The sequence below is a fragment of the Mytilus trossulus genome, chromosome 2 (assembly GCF_036588685.1).
Source record: "Mytilus trossulus isolate FHL-02 chromosome 2, PNRI_Mtr1.1.1.hap1, whole genome shotgun sequence".
Classification (NCBI taxonomy): domain Eukaryota; kingdom Metazoa; phylum Mollusca; class Bivalvia; order Mytilida; family Mytilidae; genus Mytilus; species Mytilus trossulus.
In genome coordinates this window covers 79,522,126-79,547,800 of record NC_086374.1, presented here as the reverse complement: position 1 = coordinate 79,547,800, position 25,675 = coordinate 79,522,126, and the positions used below count along the sequence as shown (strand labels likewise).

The following is a 25,675-nucleotide window of genomic DNA, read 5'->3' as shown; positions in this document are numbered from 1 at the left end:
TTGTCATTTTGACGTAAACGTTTTTAAACCAATGACACGATACGAATTATTTTTCGATTATCTCTGATATTTACTCATTTGATATGGTAAAGTCCCAACAGGTTCGAATAAGATCTTCCCAGCATATTAACATTGGTTTCCCTCCCCCTTACTTATATTCCCCTGCGCAGACAAAGCATTTTTCAAGAAGCGAGCATCAAAATTGAAGTAAAATAACATCTTACGACGAAATATGTTTATATCACTGAATCATCATAGATTGAATTAGTATTAAAAATCAAAAATAGTCAGTTGTTACCCATGAAAAATTAGAAGACAAAGTGCACAGATCTGTGGCGGGTCAAAATATTACTGTGAAAAAGAAAAATCCCACTGTAATTTCAGTCCATTAACAATTGTGTTAATTTTCTTTTTAAAGATATATATTTATGAGACAGGTGCTAGCTGTGTTATAACATAAGCTTTTATTTAGATACGATTTTTTTTAAATTAAAACTACAGGTAGGCCATCAAAGGAATTGAAAAATATGGCCTTCTTTAGCGTTTTATAGGGACAACATCAAAAGTTCAGTGTGAGTTACTGTGTAGGATAAAAAAAAACTTAATGTACATAGTTTATTTCACTGAACCCCTCTTAACTTAATCTGGGAAAAATTGAATTACCAATATGGATATATGTAAACTCAATGTCAAATAAACTTTGCATAGAAACTACACTATGTGAATACATGTACTACATAGTCTGAATAATAATTATGACGTCTTGAAAGGCTTTTATAATAAAAAAAATTGACGCCTTACGTCGAAGTAAAGCGTCAAAGAAGAAAATTATAATAGCCTTTCAAGACGTCATAATTATTTGGACAAGTAAATACAAACTTTGATAACTAATTTCGAATTAGATTGATAAATTTTCCATCAACCATGGTAAAACAAGAGTTTTTATGGATGAACAAGCTGTAATAACTAGCTAGGCTAAGTTATTAAAGGCATGTTACTTTGTAATTAACTTGGGAATTACTAGGAACCTAATACTACAAATGTATATGCTCTGATCATTATATCATACAATAAATTAAAATACATTTGATTAAGCATGATGAACACCCTGGATTAGCAAACCCTGATGTCGTTAAACCGTATGACGTATGTGATGTAATTGACAATGGTTAACATGCCAAAATTCAAAATTCAAATAACTATAGCCATGCTGTAACTTATTTAACGAAGAAGGATGTAAATCCAGTTAAACGTTTTCAAGTTGAATTTGAATTGAATTCATATGTGTGAGCACTGGCTTTGATGTGATGTACATGTAGAGAAACTCCCTTCAGTTATTACAGACATGTTTTTCTGTTATCACAAAGGTGTACTATGCAAAATGATGCATGATTGGCAAAACTATGAACCATTATATTTTTCTCAAGTTTAGTATACACTTAAAGACAATTGTTATATCAAAATGAGCAATATAACTTGGATACATTTTATCAAAACTAAATTATTGGTACCTGTCATTTTTAACATGTAACCACAGTTCTTTGATTTTTATCAAGATATTTCGTAATTTTTGTGATTTGTTTTCTTTTATAGATTTTATGCTGTTAAATGGCTTTCAACCCAGATGATACCTTTTCAGAGGTTTGTATCTAAACAGGAAATGCATTGCTATTGGTATTTAGTCTTCAACTTGACCAAAATAATCATTTGGACTATATAGAAAAGAAGATGTGGTATAATTGCCAATAAGAGTTAGAGGACTTACCACAAGAGACCAAATGACACAAATATTAACAACTATAGGTCACCATACACTCAGGCATACAGCCTTCAAGTATGAGCAAAGCCCATACCATATGATCACTTTGACTCCATTTATCTAATTATTTTCTGCAGGGCCTGATTAATCTAAGTAGTTATTATACATTAAAGGGTCATTTGGACTATAATTAGAAAAGAAGATGTGGTATGATTGCCAATGAGATGACGTTCCAGAAGAGACCAAATGACACAAAAAATTAACAACAATAGGTAACCATACACTCGGGCATATACAGCCTTCAGGTAGTAACGGTATGATCAAAGCCCATACCATATGATCACTTTGACTCCATTTATCTAATTATTTTCTGCAGGGCCTGATTGGTCTAAGTAGTTATTATACCTTAAAGGGTCATTACATGCTGTCAATTACATTTGACAGACATTCTGTTAAAAGACTTTTATTTGATATAAACATACTAAAATTTATGTTCAAACTACAATAAGCAATGCATGAATTCAATATAAATATATATTATCAGTTCCGTTGTTTTATTTTAGTCTAGACACCATCTAGTTAACCCATGAGATTACCTCCCTAAACTGTTGAAGGTCATAATCTGATATGAACACAATATAAATAGATACATGTAGCGATCACATGCAATTGTATTTTTCTGGGTCTGATTTCATGTTTTGGGTTGAAAAATAGGTTAATCATTGTATTTATCTAAATTCTTATTAGAATGATTTTTTATGCATCAAATCAGTCAACTAAATGGTTCATCCATGTTTTACTTTCAAAGTTGACATTCCTTTTCTTTTAATAGCTGAATATGCCTTTTTATGAATAAATACTGAATGATGTTGTCACTCTAGGACTCTGAACTTCACTCTAGAGATGCTCCATGGAGTAGTTTATGTCACCTTCCATATTCGGAACAGCAAATGATATCAAAGCCATACAAACAAATTTTAATAAGTAATTAAAATGCATCTCTGTAAATCCAAGATATTCAGATGGCAAAAAAAAAAAAACATATAGAAAAACAGTATACATAAAACTAAAGATTGACTGAAAAATAGTGAGCAACATGATCCTAACGAATATCCAGGAGTGAAATGTAGCCCTCCTGTGTAAAAAGACCACCAATTTTAGATTCCTCAGTAGTACATTTCATATATAAATTGAACCTGTATTAAAAGACCACCTGTCTTAAGAGACCACTTGTTTGCTCTCCCTTCAGGGGCACTAGCTGCCAAATTCATATTCACTGGTTTGACTCAAATTGTAATATATTGGTTATAACAATGTAAAACATTTTTCCAAACTATCAAAAGTGTAAAATAAACAGTTTACAAGACATAGTCTCAATAAAATGAAGCCTCGTTTTTTTAAGCCAAGACGCCATCTAATTAACTATCGAGTTGACCTTCTATGATCATATAAGCGATGTAAACATAAACATAGATGTAAATACATTAAGCAACCATGCAATTAGATTTTTATAGGTCTGTTAAATTTTATTTTATAAATTATGAATTTATGTTTATCGTCGTTTTTACCTTAAAAAGAAAGTTTTTTTGTGGATCGAATTAGTTAATCAAATTATTTACCTTTGTTTCACTTTCAATGTTGACATTCTTTTCCTTTAAATAACTATACATGGGCAATGCATGCGTATGTATTCTATCTCTTTCTACAGGGTTAAATTGGAGTTCACATGAATACAGATTTAATGAGGTCGAGTGTTTCACTTGCAAGTGAATAATTCATTATCAATGTTTATTAGCTTTATTTGACAAAATTGAACCATTTTAGCTGGTAAAAAGCAAATTATTATTTCACTATTTCACTTTCATTGATAATTGAACAAAAAAAATCATACTTTAGATTTTTTATATATCTCGTTCTCCGTGATATAGCCTTTTTGTGCTAATGCGGCGTAAAGCAACAAACAATCAATCAATTATATATCTCCTAGCTAGTGCCCCTTTAAGTGGTCTCTTCAAACAGGTACTTAAATATGTAGTATGTGATCATATTGATATATTTTCTTTTTATATATTGCAGTTTTTAGAGTTTTGTAAACCTTACTTAGAACAACAGAAATCTACAGAACTGATTAAATTACTGCAGAAAAGATTTAGTGACTGTCAAGAGAAATTTAAAAATTCTTCAGACTTTGCAGATTTGACTGAAATTACCTGTGCCAAAATAGAAAGTGATAGTAAAAATATATTTATTCATCTTAGAGATTTTCTTGCTGAGTTAAAGTCTAAGCAGATTGACAAAAAAAGGAAAAGGGAGGCAACTCTTCATGATGAATTTGATGCCCCAAGTCCTAAATCTTCTAAAGGAGAGACAAGTGATGTTGATAGTGATGGGGGTTGGAATATGTTTATTAGAAAGACTGCAACTGATTGCAAAAAAGATGGATCAGAATATTTAGAACTCAATAAAACAAAAGAAGTCATTTCAAATCAAGAGGAACAAATGTGTATAACTATAGATGATAGTGACGAGGAGGACACAGAAAGTAGTGCTGTGAATTTAACAGTCAAGAAATTACAAAATAGTTCATCCAAACAACCTGACAAATCCAGTGTTCAAAAAATAGATATGAAAGTACAAAATCATGCCAAAAACAACTCTCACACAAATAAGCTCAAATTGGTGCAAAGCACTTCAAAGACTCAGGCCATCATCACATCAACTACAAATTCATGCAACTCAGGTCTCATACAAAAGTTACACAATACTATTGACAGTTGTTACTCTCCTGCTCAAAGTCAAAAACAACAAAAGCTTGTTACAAATACACAGTTGACAGAATCTGATAAATCTGTGAACAAATGTTCAAACAAGAAACCCCTGAATGACATTGAAACTATTGTATTAGACGATGATGATGAAGATGAGGATAAAATGGAAGATAGGAATGAAATTCAAAACATAAAAAGGACTGATAACAATCTGACTTCAGTAAATCACGAGAAGACTATTAGAAACAAAGAATCTAGTCCTCCAAACACAAAGGTGAAGAAAGTTTGTAAAACTATAGACACAGTGAATAAAGCACAAGATCCTGTTACTACAGAACCAATAAGAATACAAATCATTGAAAAGGAGACAGAAGTAAAACAATTAACAGACAAAGAAACAAATCATATTGTGGAGGAAGTTAAAGGTAAGATAAATATAGTTTAGCTTTATCCACAATTAATCAAACTGTTTGATTTCAGGTTCAACACAACACAAGCAGGGTTTCCGCTGGCGGTCGCCATTTTCGCAATTTGCGAAAAAATAATAATTGTGGCGATAAAAATTCGTAATTTGCGAAAGAATTTGGCGAAAGAAATATATAGAACGATTTATTTTCCTCCATCTTGTTTATTTACATTTTTCGAGTTTCTCGGACTTTACCCGATCAGACAATACTCGCAATTCACCTTGACCTCATTAAGGTTTGGACAGAAAATCAATAATCAGCTGATTGCATTTTATAGCTATCGACAACAAAGGACTATAATAAAAAGGTGTTGATTGAATTGTTTGACAAAATGATATTGTTAAATGGCTTCTGCTAAATGTCACATTCAGAATTTATTTACCACTTTGCGACGCACGTGTTTGAAGCAAACTTTTGACGTCTCCGCCGCTTATAATAACAGTTTAGAAAAGAAAGCTGTTGTTGTGACGAAAAATGTCCAAAAGCAAGAAAAATATCGGATTTAAAACTTTAATTATCCTTTGACTTAAATATCGGTAATTGATTAGGAAGACGTTTTTAAAATCGTTTGAGTGACACACGCGTTTCAGGCCTAGTTTAACGTCTCAACTTTTTCATTTACGATGGTCAAGAAAAGAAAACTGTCGTTATGAAGAAATCTATCGAAAAGGTTGGCTCGAATGAGAGTAGCCCTTCAATGTTTCTGTTTTTTTGTAAAAAAAACTTCTTAGTATAAAAGGGAACATCAGTATTTTTTCTTTTAAAGAAACTTGCCCTACAACTATACTGGTATTATATAATCGAAACATGTCCATTAATTTTGTTATATTCCAGGACGTATATCTTCTTTATTATTAAAAGTATAGTGGCCAAATCAATTAGAAAAGTTGTTTAAAATACAATGAATAGTTTTCTCTTTTAAATTAAAAAAATCTATTGTTTTAAAGTAAATTTTTAGTGTTTATTCATTAACATGTAAACTCTTAAATAAGTTTGAGAGCATAATCATAGACACAATGGGCAAAATCATCTTATTCAAGGGAAAGGGGGGAAGGGGGGTTAGAAAAAAATGTAAATTTTAAACGAAAAATATAGTTATGTTATATGGCGAAAAAAATAATAAAGTGGCGAAAAATATATTGTTTTGTCGTTAGAGGTGGCGAAAAAAATAATTGACCCAGGGGAAACCCTGAACACAAGGCATATAATTCTGTATCTCCCAGCTCAGTAATTCTTATATCACAGCTTTCAGAGGTGTGCAGGCATTATAATCAACCACATATCACAATCTCTAGGGAGAATTAATCAGTGAGGTCACAATGTGGGAAGAGACATTAGTTTTTTATGTGTACATGTATTGTAAAACATTGGCTGCTCAACACAATGTGAAAGTGAAACTTCTAAGCTCAATCGCCAGAAAGATTCACATTGTGGGGGATATTTTAAAATAAAAATATGTAGAAAATTAAAGCAGATGAACTTAAGGTAGATCATAAGTATAGATTTTTAGACAGAATTTTCTGATAACTTGCGAAAATGAAGATTTTACTATATTTTTTTTCAAAAATATAATAAAAAGTATGGGTCACTGTGTCATTTTTCAAGCTATGAGTAGTTGAAAATTGACTAAATTTAGTTGGTTTTTTTTTCATAAGAAAAACACATTAGTGTGCTTAAAAAAATTTCCATGAGATAGAATTTTGAAATAAATTGTGAGAAGATGGTGTCACCAAAATGTGTTTTCTTACTACAGGTAAAAATAAAAAAAAATTCCCTATTAGTCCAGTATAAATTTTGTAGTAAAAGAGTTATCTCCCCTTAAATGGCTTATTTGAAGAAATGATTTTAAAAACCAAAAACATTGATATTTGTTTAAATATTTAGAATTTTGAATTATACAATAAAACAACAAGTTTTCCTTATATAAATAAACAGTCTAACCATTAAATTGCAAATCTGTCTCCAAATTTGCAGATTTGGGCATAATAACTAGACTGATTTTGTACTGTGATAGTACAATCCAAGATGGCGGTATACCATGAATCTACCTTAAGTTAAAAGGGAACACAGGACACTTTAACTGACATTTTGTTTGAATGATTGTTATTGAAATATAAAAAAAAGAAGAAAAAAAAGATTGTTATCGTACAACATCATAAACAGTGTACATGGCACATTTTCAATATATTTGTGATTTGGATGATTATGTACAATGTATTTTTCAGGTCCTGAACAGAAAACAGACGCATGCACCCAACAGAAAATTCAAAGTAGTCCCAAAGTTGAAACTTCAGAGGAAGCAAAATCAGAATGTAAGACAGCTGAACTTATAAATGATAACGACGAAAGTCAAATATCAGAAGACTGTCAGGTGGTGATATCAAATCATGTAGATAAGGCACAGAAAGAAACTAGTGTGAGAGTTACAGAATTAAATGTTCAGAAAGCATCTGGAACAAAGAAGTCTGACATTCCTGAAGACAAGCCTATCAGTTCTTTGATTGAAAGAAATGAAAATTCAGAGAGTGAAAACCAAGAGGCAAAAAAAGAAGAGAACGGAACAGGTAATATGCACATGTACATGTATACAATGTTGATTAATCATATCATCAGATCATTGTAGATATAATGTTGTTTTCCTGTCAAATAATGAGTGACAGATAGTTTTAATGATTATGTTATATATCGAAAGTTTTTGTTTTCTCTTTTTTTCTAATGAATAGAATGTTTGTTTAAATAATTTTATTTGTATGATAGACAGACAAATTATTCATATATTATTAAAACTTAACACCTTAGAGACAAGAAGATGGGGAATGAGTGTCAATGAGATAACTTTCCATCCATGTCACAATTAGTGAAAAGTAAACCATTATAGGTCAAAGTAGGGCCTTCAAAACAGAGGCTTTGTTCACCCCTAGCAGCAAGCATTTATATGTTTAAACATATATTTATGACTTGTGACAAATGTGTGAGTTGCATAATTAACATCAATGATTTTCACTGTTAAAAAATTTAGGGCAAAGTAAGGCTATTATTGTCACTTGTCTTTTTGAAATAATTGTTCCCCTTGTGTCATGGTACATTGTAGCTATATATATCAGTCAGGGGACTTACTTAAACAAGTGATTTTCTAAATCACTGATTCAAGTAACATTATTTTCATAAAGGTTGGAAGTTAGAGTTGTCTTTCTTTAATAATCACCTATTTAAGTAGTACAAATTAATTACTAGAAGAAGTGATTTAATCTTATTATAGCTTTAAATATAGAATACAAATGATCCAGGGACTAATTATGTTTCTAAACTTATCAGAACCAACATCTGTGTTGTCTAGGATGACCAGGTCAATTCAGGTGTTTTAATAACCCCCACTAATTTCAGGTAAATGATAGCATCAACCTTGCTCCTTAAAAGAAGCAAAAAGTTCATATTTTATAATTTTAGTAATTAAAAGATGTTATTTAAACGTATGTGTTTACAATTTTGAAAAAACTACAAAATCCCAATTTGTGACAAAACCTTGAATTTGCTACTCAAATAAGTGATTTAAAAATCACTTATTTCAGTAAGTCCCCTGACAGTGTTATGTCTCCAGTTCTAGTGCAGGAGGTTGTGGTCTCAAACCATGCTTGGTCAAAACAAAGACTTTGACATTGGTATATGCTACTTCTCCACTAAGCATGCAAGAGTAAGAGGTAAAACTTGTTTGCTCAGTCATCATCATCATCTTTTTAAAACTTATGATGCTGTTTATATACTAAATCAGATACATATCAAATTGCACAGCCTGCATCATCTGCATTGATAAGCATTAATTGTAAATTAAATATGAATCAATGCAAATTCTATGAATATAATTTAACAACTACTCTCTTGAAGGCATCAGTGAAATTCCAAATGATCAGCAAGTAGCAAAAGAAATTTGCAATGATGAGCATGCAGCAAAAGAAACTCCAAATGATCAGCATGCAGCAAAAGAAAATGACAATGTAGAAAATGTTGAAGCAGGAAATGGATCTGTAGCAAATGTAGACAAACAAGATGAACAGAAAGCAGAAAAGACTAAAACGGGTTCAAAAAAACAAATAGCTAGACTTGAAAAACTACTAGAGGTATTTCATTCTGTTTGTTTTGATTAATTCTGTGTGAATAAAATAAGCATTTCTTATCCATATGTATCTCCTCACACAAAAATCTTCTGAATAATAACTTTGATCACTGTAAGCAAAACTCAGCTAAAGATTAGAATTTTACATGCAAAAAACTGTCATAGACCTAGTCAAAAGATTGTGTTTTATATATGGTCATTAAACAAACTTGAAATGTTTTATATATGGTCATTAAACAAACTTGAAATGTTTTATATATGGTCATTAAACAAACTTGAAAATTGGCAAGATTGGCCAGGGTAAGATATTTGAATGTGTTAGAAAATGTTAAAATGAAGAGATCTACTTAATACATGTAACTTTTTGGGAAAGTGAGGAAGTGATGTTTATAGATTATTTCTGTGTACTCCTACATGTAACTTGAATTATATCTGACCAATGAGTTTTTCAAAATCAATCTTATTTTCTTTTCCTAGGATTTGAGAAATAAGATAGAAGGACTTAAAGAGAAGGAGGTAACCCTTGATGAAATGGATGATGAGTGTTCTTCATATATTTTGGAAGACAAGTACCAACAAAAGTTTGTCAAAGTATGGAAAAAAATATGTGAACTGAAGAATAAATCAGCAGCCACTGGTCGTCCTATTGAAAGAAGGTTTAAATATTCAGGTAAAATAATATTAATTAAAAAGTCAGGTCACAGAAAATGAACTGTTATACAGCTTTTCTATAAAAAATAATCGACTTGCTTGCTATGTTTGCAAACAATAGGTAGGCGGAGTATCAGTCTGTGTAATATATACTGGGATTTGATTGGACAATAAAAATTGACATACACTATGGAACTAAAGCTTGAAATGAAGTTATTGTTTATTGTCCAATCAAATCACACTATATAGTAAACAGACTGAAACAGACAACCTATATGTTGTTTACAAACATCAAAACAAACATATATGTATATAGCAAGCAAGTTGATCACTAGTTTTGCTTTCCATTCTTTTATAGAAAAGCTGCTAAAGTTTTAACATACTGACCTTATCTTCCAACTTTTACTGTGGCCTGAAAGTAACCAGCTTGGGCTACATCTAAATATTAATTTTGATGACTTCAATTGTTGTTTGTGTCACACATTGACATTTTTAATTGTAAAACCACATCTTCTTGAAAACAAAAATCAAACAAATTTGTACAGATTTTTCTGCAGAACATGAAATTGTGTGCATGGTGTTTATCTATGATTTTCTGGGTTTCTTATCCTAAGAAAAGTTTGGTAGTTTTTATCAAAGGCATGTGCATTTCAGGAACATTTTGACAGAATAGAATAGAGCATGGCCTTCTTGCTTGACTATTTTTGGGAGAGGGTTGTGCTTTATCTTTTTCAACAACATACATGAGATAAACAGTCAAGAGTTTATGCTATTTAGTATTGTAACTGAATTTGCTGTCATCTCATGGCTATACACCTTAGGAAAGGAAATGATTGCAACAAAACTGCAGTTATAATATGGTACAAAAATATAATTTTTCATCTAACAAATTGGATAATTATTGAAATGCATTTGAATTTTGGTCTGATTTAACCCCAAACCATAACTCCTATAATTTGAACTAAAAGTTAACAGTATTGTAGTTACTTGCATTATTATCACAGGGACACGTTACCCAGAGATAAACAGGAAGCTGGAGAAATTTGTCAACAAAAGAAAGGAATTTCCAGATTATCATGATGTCAAAGCTGTCATTACCAAAGTTAATCAAGACAAAAAGATTGGTTTAGGGTATGTATAGATATTCATAATATGGAAGGGACATGTATGTTTGCTTATGCTTCCCATGAAGGTTTTTGATACTGACCCTCCCCTCCCAATAATAGAAAAAAAATTGTAAACTTGTCTTATTTCGTTTCTGTCATTGAAAAACTTATGCAACCCACAGATCGGAGACATACCAATAATTATTAAATCTGTATTCTTTAGATAATAACTGCAGACTAAGGCAGGGCTCAAAATTGAATTGTACAATACAGTACTAACTAGAAATTATTAACAAATGGTAAAATATATCATTATAAAAAACAAACAATAATAGCATGGAGCTAATACACACTAATATGTAATTTTCACTGCTATCAATTTCAAAAAAGAGAAGTCACTCCCCCATATGATGATGAAGTAGGCCGAGCCCTGATAAAGTTGAAAATGAATTTAAAAAGGCACAGTTGTGCTTTTCTGTTAGGTGTGGGGGATTTTTGTAGATAGAATAAACTGTATTGTAGTTGCAATAACTTTTAGAATTTCTTTTTTTTCAATAAAGAACTACAGCAATTGAGAGATTAGCAAGAGAAGCTTTCTTAGATGTAGGAGAATCTCTTCAGAAGAGACGACGACAAGATTTGGCATACACCTCAGCTGGTCATGTTAAGGCTGTTGATAAGTAAGATGTTTACAAAGTCAGGACAGCTTTTTATACAAGCTATTTGTTTGCTTGATTTAATGCTAAACGTCGATAAGTGGATGGCAGTTATGACTCAAAATGTTTAACTGCAGTAGAATATTTTTATACCATATTTTGAAGTGATAATTAAAGGACGAGTTGACTAATCTATCTAAATCTAAATCTATTTAAAGTTGAACACTATTTAATGGATCATAAAATAAAAGTCAACTTTCATTTTGATAATTTAAACATATAATGTTTAAAAGTTATTCCCCTTTGTTACTAAAATTTGCATTATTCCTTCTGGTTTCATGGTCAGATGAAAGTTTTATAAGTTTCTTTCATTAATGGGTCCAAGATATTCACAATTCTAATCAGCTGTCTACATGGATAAATAAGAGGCAAGTGAAAAAGTAGGCTTGGTTTACTCATTGTAACTTATTATTTTCTGTGCAATGCAACATTTGAAAAGATAACAAAACAAAATAAATATCTCCAAACAAACACATATCTAGTTATACTACACTTAATCAATACAAAATGCTGTAAATAATATACTATGCAGAAAATGTTTTGTGTAGAAGTTACTATCAGCACTTAAGTAGACGAAATGCGCATCTGGCGTATATACTAAAATTAGTCCTGGAATCTATGATGAGTTTATTTTCAATGCATACTATGCAAGTATCATTCTCATAATTATATTTATAGCTATAGAACTCCATAAAACAAATATTTGTGTAGTACTAACACAAAGACTTATGAATACAAAGTAATTGAATAAGTTCTTAGGACAGAAATTGAAAAGAGAAAATTCAAATATAACAGGGAAAAGAAATAAATTGTTGGACAATTTTTTACAATGTGATGAAACATTAAATATGAGTCAAGTTCAATTTTGAATTTTGGGTTCACCATTTACTGTCATAGTGTTTCTACAAGCAGGAGTATCTGTGATCATGAGATCAGCTAGAATAGTACTAGAAAGATAAAGATATTTCGATAAATACAAATTGATTGATATCCTGCATGTTTATATTTAACTGCCAGTCCAAACTGGAATTTGGTAAGGGGAGACAATCTTTACATTTATAACACATCATAACCATATTAGACATCAACTTCATATGTGTATATGTTTGTTCATGCATTAATTATATTTGTTGACTTGTCAAATTTATTGTACTATTATGCCTCATGTGAAGCCTTTAGTGAAATAAAAAGTTTCAAAGTTTTAGAAAGAAGAAGAAATATGTGTATTTATCAGTTATTATCAATTAGTTTTACACAGAATACCAAGGCTTCTAAAAGGGTGAAATTGCAGACTATACAATAGGTTTGATTTATATAATGTAAAAGAAACAAATTTAAAATCTTATCTTTTGACAATTCTATGTGATGGAAGCAATAAGAATGGACTCTGTTATTTAAGTAGCCTAGATAAGTAAATAAAAGAAAATATTTTTAAAGGGGATCATTTTATTTGAGATTGCCTTCCTATTTAACTCATTCAATTTTTATTACAGACTAACAGAAGATCCTGCTTCAAATGACCCTGAGCTGAAGAAAAAGTTAAATGAAAATAGAAAACATTACAAAGAGAAAATGGAACAGGTATCATTAGTTTTGTATATTCTGTTTATGTATTGATTTGAAAACAAAGCATTTAAACATAGTTTAAAGTTTTCAAGAATTTATGTTTACTTATATTAACTTTTCATTTTATTCATAAATTGTTGTAAGCTCTTAATGAATTCCATTCCTGCAGTTGTTTTGTGAATCAGACTGTTATGAATTTTCAGATTGACTAGTTCAATTTCTTTTGCAAACAAAAATGTAAAAGATAGAACTAAAAACAGGGATGTGATTGCCCTTAAAAGACTGGTTTAAACAAAGGCATGCATATGTCTGGAAAGACAATTTTTTGTTCCCAATATATGGCATTTCAAAACTTTGTTTAATATGTCAACTTTTAGCTTTTTATTTGAAAGTAGATTATTTTAATTACATTAATATGGAATGTTTTTTACATTATACAAGAACCACCTGAAATTTTACATTTTGTGGCATATTTGATAGATTTATTGAATAATATCAGTTTAAATCTTTTTTATGCACTAATTTAATTGACTGAAGAAGACGCTTTTAAGTGTTTAAAAATTGTCAAACATCTGTCATCAGATATACTTCAAATTTTAGGCCAAAAAAAACAATAACCTCCCCTTCTTCTTTTTATACTATTTTTGCCTATTATCTTTGAAAACTTGAATAGATAGACAGAAAAAGCTTTATAAATGAAATGCTTAAATGATCCCTAAAGGAGTAATTACCTTAATCTATTATATAACAAATGTAAGTTTTTTTTCAGGTGATGAAGAAATATTCTGATATCGCTACAGCTACTGAACCCGATGAAGAAGAGAACCAATCAGAAGAGGAAGATGAGGAGGAGGAAACCAGTCAGAACATTGATGTACCAGAAATAACTACAAGTTAATATTTGGTGATAGATGTTGTATTTTCTATAGTAAAATGGTACAATTTAGGATACATACAGTTTTGATATTGCAGGTTTCAACTTTACATTTAAAAACCTAATTCATTTTATCATTTCTTACAAACTTTTTTGGAGTAGAGGTTCAAGTTTTATCATAAACATCTATTGAGAAAAAGCCCTTACCTCAAGGGAAAAAAAATAAATGAGATTTTCAGGTTAGTTTTCCTATCTAAGGTCAGTGGTTTTCTCCAGGCTCAGTGCCTTCATCTACCAATAAAAATTGGCTTCCACAAAATAGTCTTTAACTGGGGTGCTTGAAAGTGGTGTTAAAACACCAAAAATCTAAATTCCTGATCTATCCCGATCCTATATACCCTCATTTACTACAACCAGTTGACTCCCTTTTACAGGACCAAGGATCTGGAAATTTTTTCACCTAATTTCTGTCATTTTCACAAACTTAAAAGTTTGGTGCCCCTTTTCAAAAAAAGATAGTCAAAATCTCATTACTGCATGAGTACACTCATACTGGTAGCTTCAATGAACTTGTTTCTTTGTTGCATCGCATTTTAATACTTCACGATTTATCCTACAATTTTCCTAAAATCGATCAAGAGCAATCAAGGGAAGGAAAAAATAAATTAAAACAAAATGATTTTAATGACTCTCTCAGTCATCACTTGCGTTTCTTTCGAATCTGAAGTCGAAATTCAAACCGGATGTAATGCGACAATACTAAAACAAACAATTTTGGACTCAATTCCGGGATAAGTTTAGTTTATAAAATTCACAGGAAATCATCAGCTTTTTGATATTTTACCTTTAATAGTGTAAGAATATTAATGAAAATAGTTGCACTTGCTTTATTTAGCATGCAATCATTTTAAATTTACAATTAGTGTCTAATCTGCGAAAGAAAATTTCAAGCATGTATATTACATAACAGAGCAAGAATGTTAGTAGTGAAAAAATAGGTTTTTTTCTACGTAAATTAAATCCAGTTTTAATTTAATTTTAAATTATAATTGACAATTGTCTTAGCTGAATTAAATATAAATGAAGAAAGTTGGTATGAAATTTTAATTGCTTTGTAATATTAGTTCAGAGCTTGTGATTAAATAGACAGGTGTGAATTAAAAACACAGGTAAAGCGATTATTAGGAGGGCCCTCAGGATTATAACACTTTACTCGAATGGCTGATAAATTACATAAAATCAATAACAAAACAAAAATATGTTCAAAATGGCGATTTTGAAACTCGATCTCAACTAAATGACCGAAATTATTTCTGTTGAAAAAAAAATTTGATCTAAATCCCAAATGCACATTTAGGAAAAAATACTTTCAGTTATGGACAAGACTGGCAAATATAACTGTTTCCGAAACCCTTGTACAGGACAACCAAATTATATATAGTGTTTATGTGTTCTCATTCTGAACATTTAGCAAACAATACCAGTTTAGGCTCTAGTTACTTTAAAATTGGTTTTATTTTTCTGTTTAAGTTGATTTATTACATTTACTGACATATTATGAATTCATATTTTTATTTCCTCACCCTTTTTGTGAATTGAAAACTATTTTAGAATACTGTAAATTCAGATATTATTGCAACGCTTTTATTATTGCAAAAAATGCAACAGGGATATAATAGCAATAACTTCAACTGGCATTTTGAATTTTTTTTATGAACTAAACAGGATTTTTCTCAATAATGCAAAATTAAAATTGCATTCTAATCTAAAAAGACAAAATCATGTGATAATTGTATGCAATAAATTCTGAATTTCTGAAAGAAAAAATACTCAATTCATGGTAAAAATCTGTTGGAATGCAAAGATTATTTTGTTTGTTTGTTAGTTGACTTATTTTTTTAGTTATGTCTGTTCTTATAACCAAATATGTCCTATTTTGTCCATTTTACTCGTGGAAATATATATTACTTCATTATTTTACCTGGTTTGATGCAGCTTAGATAAAAACATAACTAAACAAAACTCTATTGTCAAAATTTCTTCTCTAAGTCTTACAAGTGTGCACACCACATTTAGATTAATTTAAATTCATTTATTAGGGTTACTGCCACTTAAATATGTCAGGATTTAAGCCATTTCAAATCAGGTCAAATTAGTGAAGTAATATCTTTGTGTTGTTATGGCATGATGCATGGGTTAAACAGCTGTTTTGAATATTTATTTAACATATTTTACTTTTACCAATTTACAATCCATTTGTTTGCCGTCCATTTTTGTCGAGCCTTCGACTTAAGTCGAAAAAGTGAGACTAAGCGATCCTATATTCCGGCGGCGGCTGCGGCGTCAACAAATGTTCACTCTGTGGTTAAAGTTTTTAGAATTTTAATAACTTTCTTAAACTATACTGGATTTCTACCAAACTTTGACAGAAGCTTGTTTATGATCATTAGATAGTATCCAAAAGTAAATTTTGTAAAACTGAAATTCTATTTTTTCCGTATTTTACTATAAATGGACTTAGTTTTTTCTGCGGGGAAACAAAACATTCACTCTGTGGTTAAAGTTTTTAGAATTTTGATAACTTTCTCAAACTATCCTGGGTTTGTACCAAACTTGGACAGAAGCTTGTTTATAATCATAAGATAGTATCCAGAAGTAAATTATGTAAAACTAAAATTCTATTTTTTCCGTATTTTACTATAAATGGACTTAGTTTTTTCTGCGGGAAAACAAAACATTCACTGTGTGGTTAAAGTTTTTGAAATTTTAAAAACTTTCTCAAACTATCCTGGGTTTGTACCAAACTTGGACAGAAGCTTATTTATGATCATAAGATTGAATCCAGAAGTAAAGTTTGTAAAAAGATTACTCTGTTTTTTCTGTAATTTACTTTAAAATGGACTTAGATTTTCTTACAATCATAAAATAGTAACAAGAGGAATTTTTTTATTGATTTTTTTCCTCATTGTTGTTGAGCCTACGATTTACAGCAAAAATAGGCGAGACACTGGGTTCCGCGGAACCCTTACAAATTTTTTACACACCAAATATAACATATGATTTAGTTTTTAATCAAATATTTATATGCATATGATTTTTAAACGAAATTAAAATGCAATTTTTGGCTGACAGCATTTGTTTGCCTTGTCAGTAAAGAATTTATAAAAGTTTGAAATAGATGCAAGTTTTCTGCCTTCATATGTCTTATTTCAAAAAGTCAGGTTTTAGCATTACTTATAAGGTAAATCCAGGAAAGGGCCTTCAAAACCTAAATTTAATTTAAAGTTTTATTTCCATTTCAAGTTTTCTTTTCTGATTAGGTTGGTCTTTTTAAGAGTAATTGAATACTACAGACATGCAATAACTCATACAGTTGCATTATTATCCTTTCCTGTCAGTGCTTTCGGTAACAGCACCATTCTCTACTAAATTAACCATTGTTTTCATTTTATGACCTCATTTGACATGTACTTTAGCTAAACAAGTAAAGCATAAGGATTTGAATTTCTATAAAGTTGGCTGTAAATGGTAAATTCAAAGTCTAAGCTGTATTTAGATGTTATTAGAGGGGAGATAATTCAATATATTCAAAATTATTTTTTATTAATATTAAATTTATTTTTCACTTTTCTTTCTCATTTTCTTCTTTTTTCTCCATTCAATTAACATTCACATGCAGTTTAGACTTTGAAGGCACACAGTCTTTTGATATTGCAAGGTACACTATTTTTGCAAATCAGAAATTGATTTACATATTTAAGCTTTCTTTCATTATGATTAAAGCAATTCTATGTGCTGTTGATTACTCTACAATAACACTATTTTTTTTATAAAATCAGCTAAATATTGCATTGATACTCTGTAAAATCTTTTAAAAAAAATCCACATTTAATCTTTTAATGGTCCATAAATTTCAAGCTTTCTAAAACTGCCTGAGTAGAATCATTTTTTTTCTTTCAGTCCTTGAAGACAGAGGAAGTCCAGTATTAGAAATCTTAGAGGAGGTATCGCCTATCACATGTAGGTCACAAGACAGGGATACAGATCATTCTGACATTGAAATGGAAACAGGTTCTTTTATTATTGAAACTGATAATGCTGAAGAATTTTCTACAGGAACAGACTATAGTTCAATCACTGAAGAAAAGACATCTGGTGATGAAGATGCAACAGGAAGTCCAGCGGTATTATGGGAAATTGATGAAGATAGTATCAGTAAGGTTGAAATTCCTGACAAATCAGTGTGTTATGTAGATTTAGGCAGCCCCGTTCAGATTCACTCAGCTTCTGTTGAAAATATTTCAATTCATCAAAATTCAGAAATCATTTCTGAAAGACAATCTCACAATTCAAACGATGAGGACGAGGAAGAATGTCCAATTTTGTACACTGCAGTTAAAATTGATGACTTTGAAAAAGAAGCAAGCTTGAAAAATGATGATAACTCAGCCAAAAGCAAAGTAAAAACTTTATCTGTAGATCTAACTAAAAGTAAAAGCAGAGTAAGGATATTAACTGGGGATGATGATTTGTTTGAAATGTCTGGTGTAGAAGAAATGTCAGACTCGGATGAAGACAACAGTAATTGCTGTAATGAAATATCTGGAATAATAGATAGGATAGGTTCACCAGTCAAAGATAATTCTGACTTACATGAAAATGAATTACATAAACAAAAAGAAAATTTAAAGCAAAAATCCAGCAGTTCTTCAGATCCAAATAAATTTGAAAAGGATTGTTCTGTTTGCAATATACCGGAAGACAAGGGAGATAAATTGACGCTTATTGATAAATTGTGTTTATGTGTGAGGTCAGAACAGGTGAAAAATAAGGTCAAAAATTTGATACATTTTCCTCAAAGTGATAAAGAAAAAAACATGGAAAAGGAAAGTATAGCGAAAGACAATCATTATATTTCTGACCAAAGTGTAAAACCAATTTCAGATTCTTTGAAAAATTTAAAAGATAAAAATCTATTAATTTCAAAAAGTGCAGATCGTAAAGTTTTATCTTTGAAAATTAGCAGAAATAAAGCAGAAAATATTCTTCATGATTCAATGGAACAAGGAAAAAATGATAATGGAAAAGGGAATTGCTACAATTCAAAAGACTTGTCATCCAATGACCTTGATGGTAACTCTGAAGCAGTAGCAGAAGTAAAGGTCACCAAATCAATGGGGGTATTGAAAACCCCTTTGGTTGATGTACCAAGTCGGTCATTAGATTCAGTTAGAGATTCAGGAGGTATTATTGAGTTGGATTCAGTTAAAGACTCAGAAGGTAATAGTGAGTTAGATTCATTTAGAGATTCAGAAGGTATCATTGAGTTATCGCTTGGAGGATCTTTAGAGAGTATTGAAAGTATTCAAGAAACATTAGAAGTAGATGAAGAAACTGAAATTTTAACAAAGCCATGTGATTCAGAAAATCATAATTCATTGTCAAAGACAAGTCCATTCTTTAAAATTGTTGGTGTGACTAGTATTGATCTAGATGAATATAACACTGACTCTTCTGACAATGTTATTGGGAACACTGATTCTTCCAACAATCCTGCTGGAAACACCAGTAACTCAAAGCATTCCGTATTTGAAACTGATACTCCAGAGAATCCTGTAAGAACTAAGACAAAGGTAGTGGAATATGCAAAACCTCCCTCAGAAAAATCTAAATCTAGTAATAAGATTACAAGTTTATTTGGTAAAGTGGACAAAATTACTAATTTCTTATCTGGAAGAGTAGAACAGAACTCTAAACAGACATGCAGCTCATCTAAACAGACAGATTCAATACCTCAGCATGCTCAAAATATGGTCTCAAAGAAAATTACTGGTGCTCAATCTATAGATCTTGATAAGTCCAAATTAAAAGCTACAGAATCAGACAATGCAGGTTCTTCTGTATCTGATTTTAAAGCTAGTGACAATAAAAAGAAAGAGAGCAAAATATTTAACAAAGAGAAGTGGAATAAAGACTTTGTAAAAAAATCTTTTTCTAAATTAAAAGGGAAATTATCTTTAGAAAAAACGAACATAACTAACTCAGAAAGCAGTGACGGGAAATTATCTTTAGGAAAAAAGAACATTACTGATTCAGAAAGCAGTGACGAAGGAGATGATATCCAAATTATTCAGGAAGAAAACATGGATAGGGCTTCAAAGAATGAAGAAGAAATTATTGTTTTGTCCGACTCTGACTAATGAAATTGTTGAAAATCTATTTTATAGTTAATCTTTATTTAAAAAATACATAATTGGCAATCATTATTTATGTATGTGAATTATCAGATAATTTAGACTGTTCAGGGAATTTTAAGCAGTATATATTTTTAGAGACCATAATAGATTGTGTCGGGCTTGCATTGAAAGTCATTGAATGTAAGGCATAGAATTACTATCTGAAGCCTTTGTAAACTTTTTGTAAAAAGCTTTATATTTCAAAGGGAAGAAGACTTTGATCATGTTGATGCTTCAAACTTAATTAGTCATGTTAGTATACAGAATCTAAATATGTGTTTTTTTTTATCATGTGAATTTCTCACTTTTAAGTAATAGCTATCATGGCTATAGACTATCTATATTTGGTATACGGGTTTCTTGTAATGTCTACATTTTCACAAGACAGGGTTCACAATTAATTATTTAATGGATAAATGATCAAGGTCGAAGTTACATGATAAGGTCTGTTTTTTAGATACAATAAGTTACTGTAGAAGGGCAGCTTTATGTTTCATTTGACGTTTACCTCATTTTCATGGTTCATTGGTCAATTTTAAGACATAATGATATCTGCATCAATCAATTCCTTCCTCTGTCCTATAATCAGGTAAAAGTTTTGGCTTATAGTATTCTAATATGAAGATGCTGTCAGTTATACCAATCATAAGTTCTAAACATATTTGTGTTCAGTTCAACTGTTACATATACATCTGAAAAAAGCTATGATAGTAATCATGATTACTTCAAAAAGAGCAATGTTTCTAACATACAAACTAAACATGATAGTAAGGTAACATTGAAAAGGGAATTTTTCACACATTTTTTAAATTCATAGTCCTTTTAAATTGGTCATGTAATTTGATATCAAGTATTAAACATGATATTTCCTAAAAAAAAACAACATTTATCATGTTTATCCAATCAGGAATTAAACATAGGAATCAAAATTGTTATGTCAATAGCCATTGCAAATATTTAACAGAATACATGGAAAGACAGTGAATACTGACATGAATCTTTGATCATTATAGATTATCCTATTACATATGAGTAGAGTTAATAACATTATACAATTTTAAACCCAAAAATCTCAAATATTTATGACTTTTATGGTTCTCTTCATCTTTTTTCACAAATCATGCCTAAAATGTGTTGAAAGAATATGAAAAAAAAAACAGACTTGCAGTCTACTTTGTAATGATTTTCACATTAAGGAATGATTAAACCCTGGTTCGCCTCCCCTCCAGGATCTTGGTTTCTTCTGCCCCTTGATCATTGCATATATTTTGCATCTAGTACTTGTCATGTCATAAAATTCCACAAAGTAATGATTAACTATTTCTTTGTTATATTGTTTGTCTCATTACAATGCTAATTCATATTTTTTACCTTGTAAGGAGATTTTTTTTTTTTAAGTAAAAGGTTTCTATTGAGTGACAAAAACAAATGGTGCTTAAAGGGAGTTGTGAGTAATTATTCAAAAGAGTATCATTCCAATTGATTAACATATAAATCTGTAGGGTTGAAATGGCTCAAATCATGAAATACATATATATTGTCACAATGATTGAAAGTATCGAGGTTACAGTTTTACAGTGGTTATCTGATGTTATTGACATTTAAATTTATCATGACTTAATGTAATATAACTGTACATGTTCTTGCTGTATTTGTAAATTGTTGGGTGACTGCAAAATAGAAACTCTGATAAACTTTTACAGCTTGTTTACAAATGGGGAACATTTGGTATTTTTGGATCAGTCTTAAGACATTGAACACACATTATAACCTTGGTATTGCTTGTTTTAAAGTAATTTTTCAATAGTTGGCCATTTTGCTGCAGTTTTTTATTCTCTAATTTATTGCCAAAGTATTTTTGAACAAATGGTTTACAATTTAATTGCCATCTTGATTATTTATATGTCAATAATTGTAATTATTTATGTATACATATGTTCTATATTTTAATTAACATATTATTGTTTCTACCTTATTGGTGGCCAACAATGGAGAAAAAAGAATAAACTATTAAATCTGACGTCTTTTTAACTTAAAGCCCTTACTGTCTCTTTTTTCTCTGCCTTTTTGAAGAGAGTTAATGTTGTGATCACTAGTGAGAGTAATTTAATGACTGTTTCGGAGTTAACATCATTTATGTTTTATGGGTTGGCATGTCATTGGCATTGATCATGGGTTGGCATGTCATTGGCATTGATCATGGGTTGGCATGCCATTGGCATTGATCATGGGCTGTCATGTCATTGGCATTGATCATCCGTGGTAATGTCATTGGCATTGATCATGGGCTGTCATGTCATTGGCATTGATCTTCGGTGGTCATGTCATTGGCATTGATCATCCGTGGTAATGTCATTGGCATTGATCATGGGCTGTCATGTCATTGGCATTGATCTTCGGTGGTCATGTCATTGGCATTGATCATCCGTGGTAATGTCATTGGCATTGATCATGGGCTGTCATGTTATTGGCATTGATCATCCGTGGTAATGTCATTGGCATTGATCATGGGTTGGCATGTCATTGGCATTGATCATGGGCTGTCATGTCATTGGCATTGATCATCCGTTGTTATGTCATTGGCATTGATCATGGGTTGGCATGTCATTGGTATTGATCATGGGCTGTCATGTCATTGGCATTGATCATCCGTGGTAATGTCATTGGCATTGATCATGGGTTGGCATGTCATTGGTATTGATCATGGGATGGCATGTCATTGGCATTGATCATGGGCTGTCATGTCATTGGCATTGATCATGGGTTGGCATACCATTGGCATTGATCATGGGTTGGCATGTAATTGGTATTGATCATGGGTTGTCATGTCATTAGCATTGATCATGGGTTGGCATGTCATTGGCATTGATCATAGGTTGGCATGTCATTGGTATTGATCATAGGTTGGCATGTCATTGGTATTGATCATAGGTTGGCATGTCATTGGCATTGATCATGGGTTGGCATGGCATTGGCATTGATCATGGGTTGGCATTGATCATCGGTTGTCATGTCATTAGCATTGATCATGGGTTGACATGTCATTGTCATTGATAATGGGTTGGCAAGCCATTTGCATTGATCATCGGTTGGCATGCCATTGGCATTCATCATTGGTTGGCATGTCATTGGCATTGATGATGGGTTGGCATGCCATTTTCATGGATGATGGGTTGGCATGTCATTGGCACTGATCATGGGTTGGCATGTCATTGGCATTGATCATGGGTTGGCATGTCATTGGCATTGATCATCGGTTGTCATGTCATTGGCATTGATCATGGGTTAGCATTTCATTTGCAACAAGCTGAAAAAAGAAGACTGTTGTCTCCTGTGAACATCAAATCATTGTTTAGCAATGCTGACACTCCTTAGAACACAGTTTTATTGATAGTCACCGTGTAAAATCTCAAGGTTTTCAAAGAACAGATTTAAAATTCAGAACTTTAATTGATTGAAGGAATAGTTGTTAATGTGGAATTGCAGATATGCAATATGATATCCAACTCCTCTTTTTAGCTCACCTGGCATCCGGCGTTAACTTTTACAAAAAATCGTCTCCTCTGAAACTACTGAGCCAAATTAAACCAAACTTGGCCACAATTATCATTGGGGTATCTAGTTTTAAAAATATGTCCGGTGACCTGGCCAACCAACCAAGATGGTTGCCATTGTTAAATATAGAACAAAGGTGTAAAATGTCCTTAAAATTTTCAAATGGATTGGACAACATGTTGTTGGGTTGCTGCCCCTGAATCGTTAATTTTAAGGAAATTTTGCCATTTCTTACATCATCTTGAATATTATTATATATAGAGATAAACTGTAAACAGTAATAGTGTACAGCAAAGTAAAACCTAAAAATAAGTCAACATGACCACCTAAGGAGTTATTATCCTTTATAGTCAATTTTTAACAATTTTCATAAAATTTGTAAATCAGTTTTACTTACATTTTCCACTGAAACTTACTGGGCCTAGTTCATTATAGATAGAGTAAAGTAAGATGTTCAAACACATCACCATTACCAAAACACAATTTTGTCATGAATTCATCTGCTTTCTTTGTTTTATATTCACATAGACCAAGGTGAGTGACACAGGATCTTTATATCCTCTTGTTTTAACAAGAGGTAAACAAGATACTGAGAAGTCTATAATGCCTTTAGGTTGCTGTGTCGTTAGTTTGCTAAAAAGCTTATGATACCCCATTTGTCTAAGTTCAAGGAAATGTCCATTTTAGAGCTTACATTGCCCACCACCAGAGGGAGTGTCACATATGTAAGTTGGAAGGAGTGTGCACTAACTCTACACCCCAATATTCAAGTATTCAAGTTCATGCAGAGTTTTTGAATGCCTTGACAGGTCTGTCTCCAAGAAAAAGATGAACACACTTAGTTCAACTTAAAATTACCATATTTCAATATAACAATTGTGTCCCATCTTCGAATATATTTGCCACTGGACGTTAAGCAATAATCAAACAAATATACAAAGTTGTGTCACATCTATAAATACATTTGGATGCCTTGGCGGATTTTAGTGATACTTGATATTACTTTTACCAACCACTAGAAGATGAGTTGTGAATAAGCTTGAAATGTTGGTCTCAGTGGTTAAGATCACAAACGCGTGTATAAGGTCATGGTCAGTACTTTGTTTAATAAGATGAATACACGGACAAGACTATCTTTTTTGTTAGCTTTACTTTGAAGAAGTTCTAGTTTGCAGAGTAGAAACATTAACAACTGACAAACCTACTCATCTAAATTTAAATGACGGAGACCACGAGTAAAGGAATCTCAGATTCCTCGCTCTGGTATAAGCATTTTGCTATGAGATACAAATATGTTTTACACTAGTTATTTTTGGAAATCTTTATATTAGTAGCTTGCTGTTCGGTGTGAGTCGAAACTCTGTGTTGAACAACGTTCTTTGACCTATAGTGGTTAACTTTTACAAAAGAGGGACGAAAGATACCAAAGGGACAGTCAAACAATGACAACGCCATGGCTAAAAATGAAAAAGACAAGCAGAAAAACAATAGTTCACATGACACAACATAGAAAACTAAAGAATAAACAACACGCACCCCACTGTGACTTGGATGGTTTGTCTCATTGAAGACTTGATAATTGCATCATAATATTCTGCAGGATTACATTTACAAGTAATCACAAATTGCGCTATTAAGCTGGTATGATTTGAAGGATACATGTTGGTCTCAACGTAAATACATAGCTAACATGACGATTTTAAAGTTTAGCATTTTTGTCTTTGATTTTGAAATATTAAATTGATACATGTATATTTATAATTAATTTATTTTTGGAAACTAAAATATATGTAGATATACAGAAGCTGTAAATATTTTAAAAAAAATGTCAGCAAAATAAAATCTACTTCATGGCCGAAATCGTCA

The 25,675-nt window shown here is 31.2% G+C and overlaps 1 protein-coding gene across 2 annotated transcripts; it reads left to right on the top strand.

Annotated features, from left to right (window-relative positions):
• Positions 1-164: 164 nt before the first annotated feature.
• LOC134708078 (uncharacterized) lies at positions 165-22,274 on the top strand. Of its 2 annotated transcripts, none has more exons than XM_063568378.1 (11): positions 165-207; positions 1,594-1,641; positions 3,836-4,952; positions 7,220-7,558; positions 8,877-9,109; positions 9,583-9,775; positions 10,761-10,887; positions 11,423-11,542; positions 13,072-13,159; positions 13,914-14,037; positions 17,979-22,274. In XM_063568378.1, the coding sequence occupies exons 2-11, from the start codon at positions 1,609-1,611 to the stop codon at positions 20,216-20,218; spliced, it is 4,614 nt and encodes a 1,537-aa protein (XP_063424448.1). In that variant the 5' UTR covers positions 165-207; positions 1,594-1,608; the 3' UTR covers positions 20,219-22,274. The 2 variants fall into 2 exon arrangements, with proteins under 2 accessions (XP_063424448.1, XP_063424447.1); XM_063568377.1 differs by lacking the exon at positions 165-207 and adding an exon at positions 268-286.
• The last annotated feature ends 3,401 nt before the right edge of the window (positions 22,275-25,675 follow it).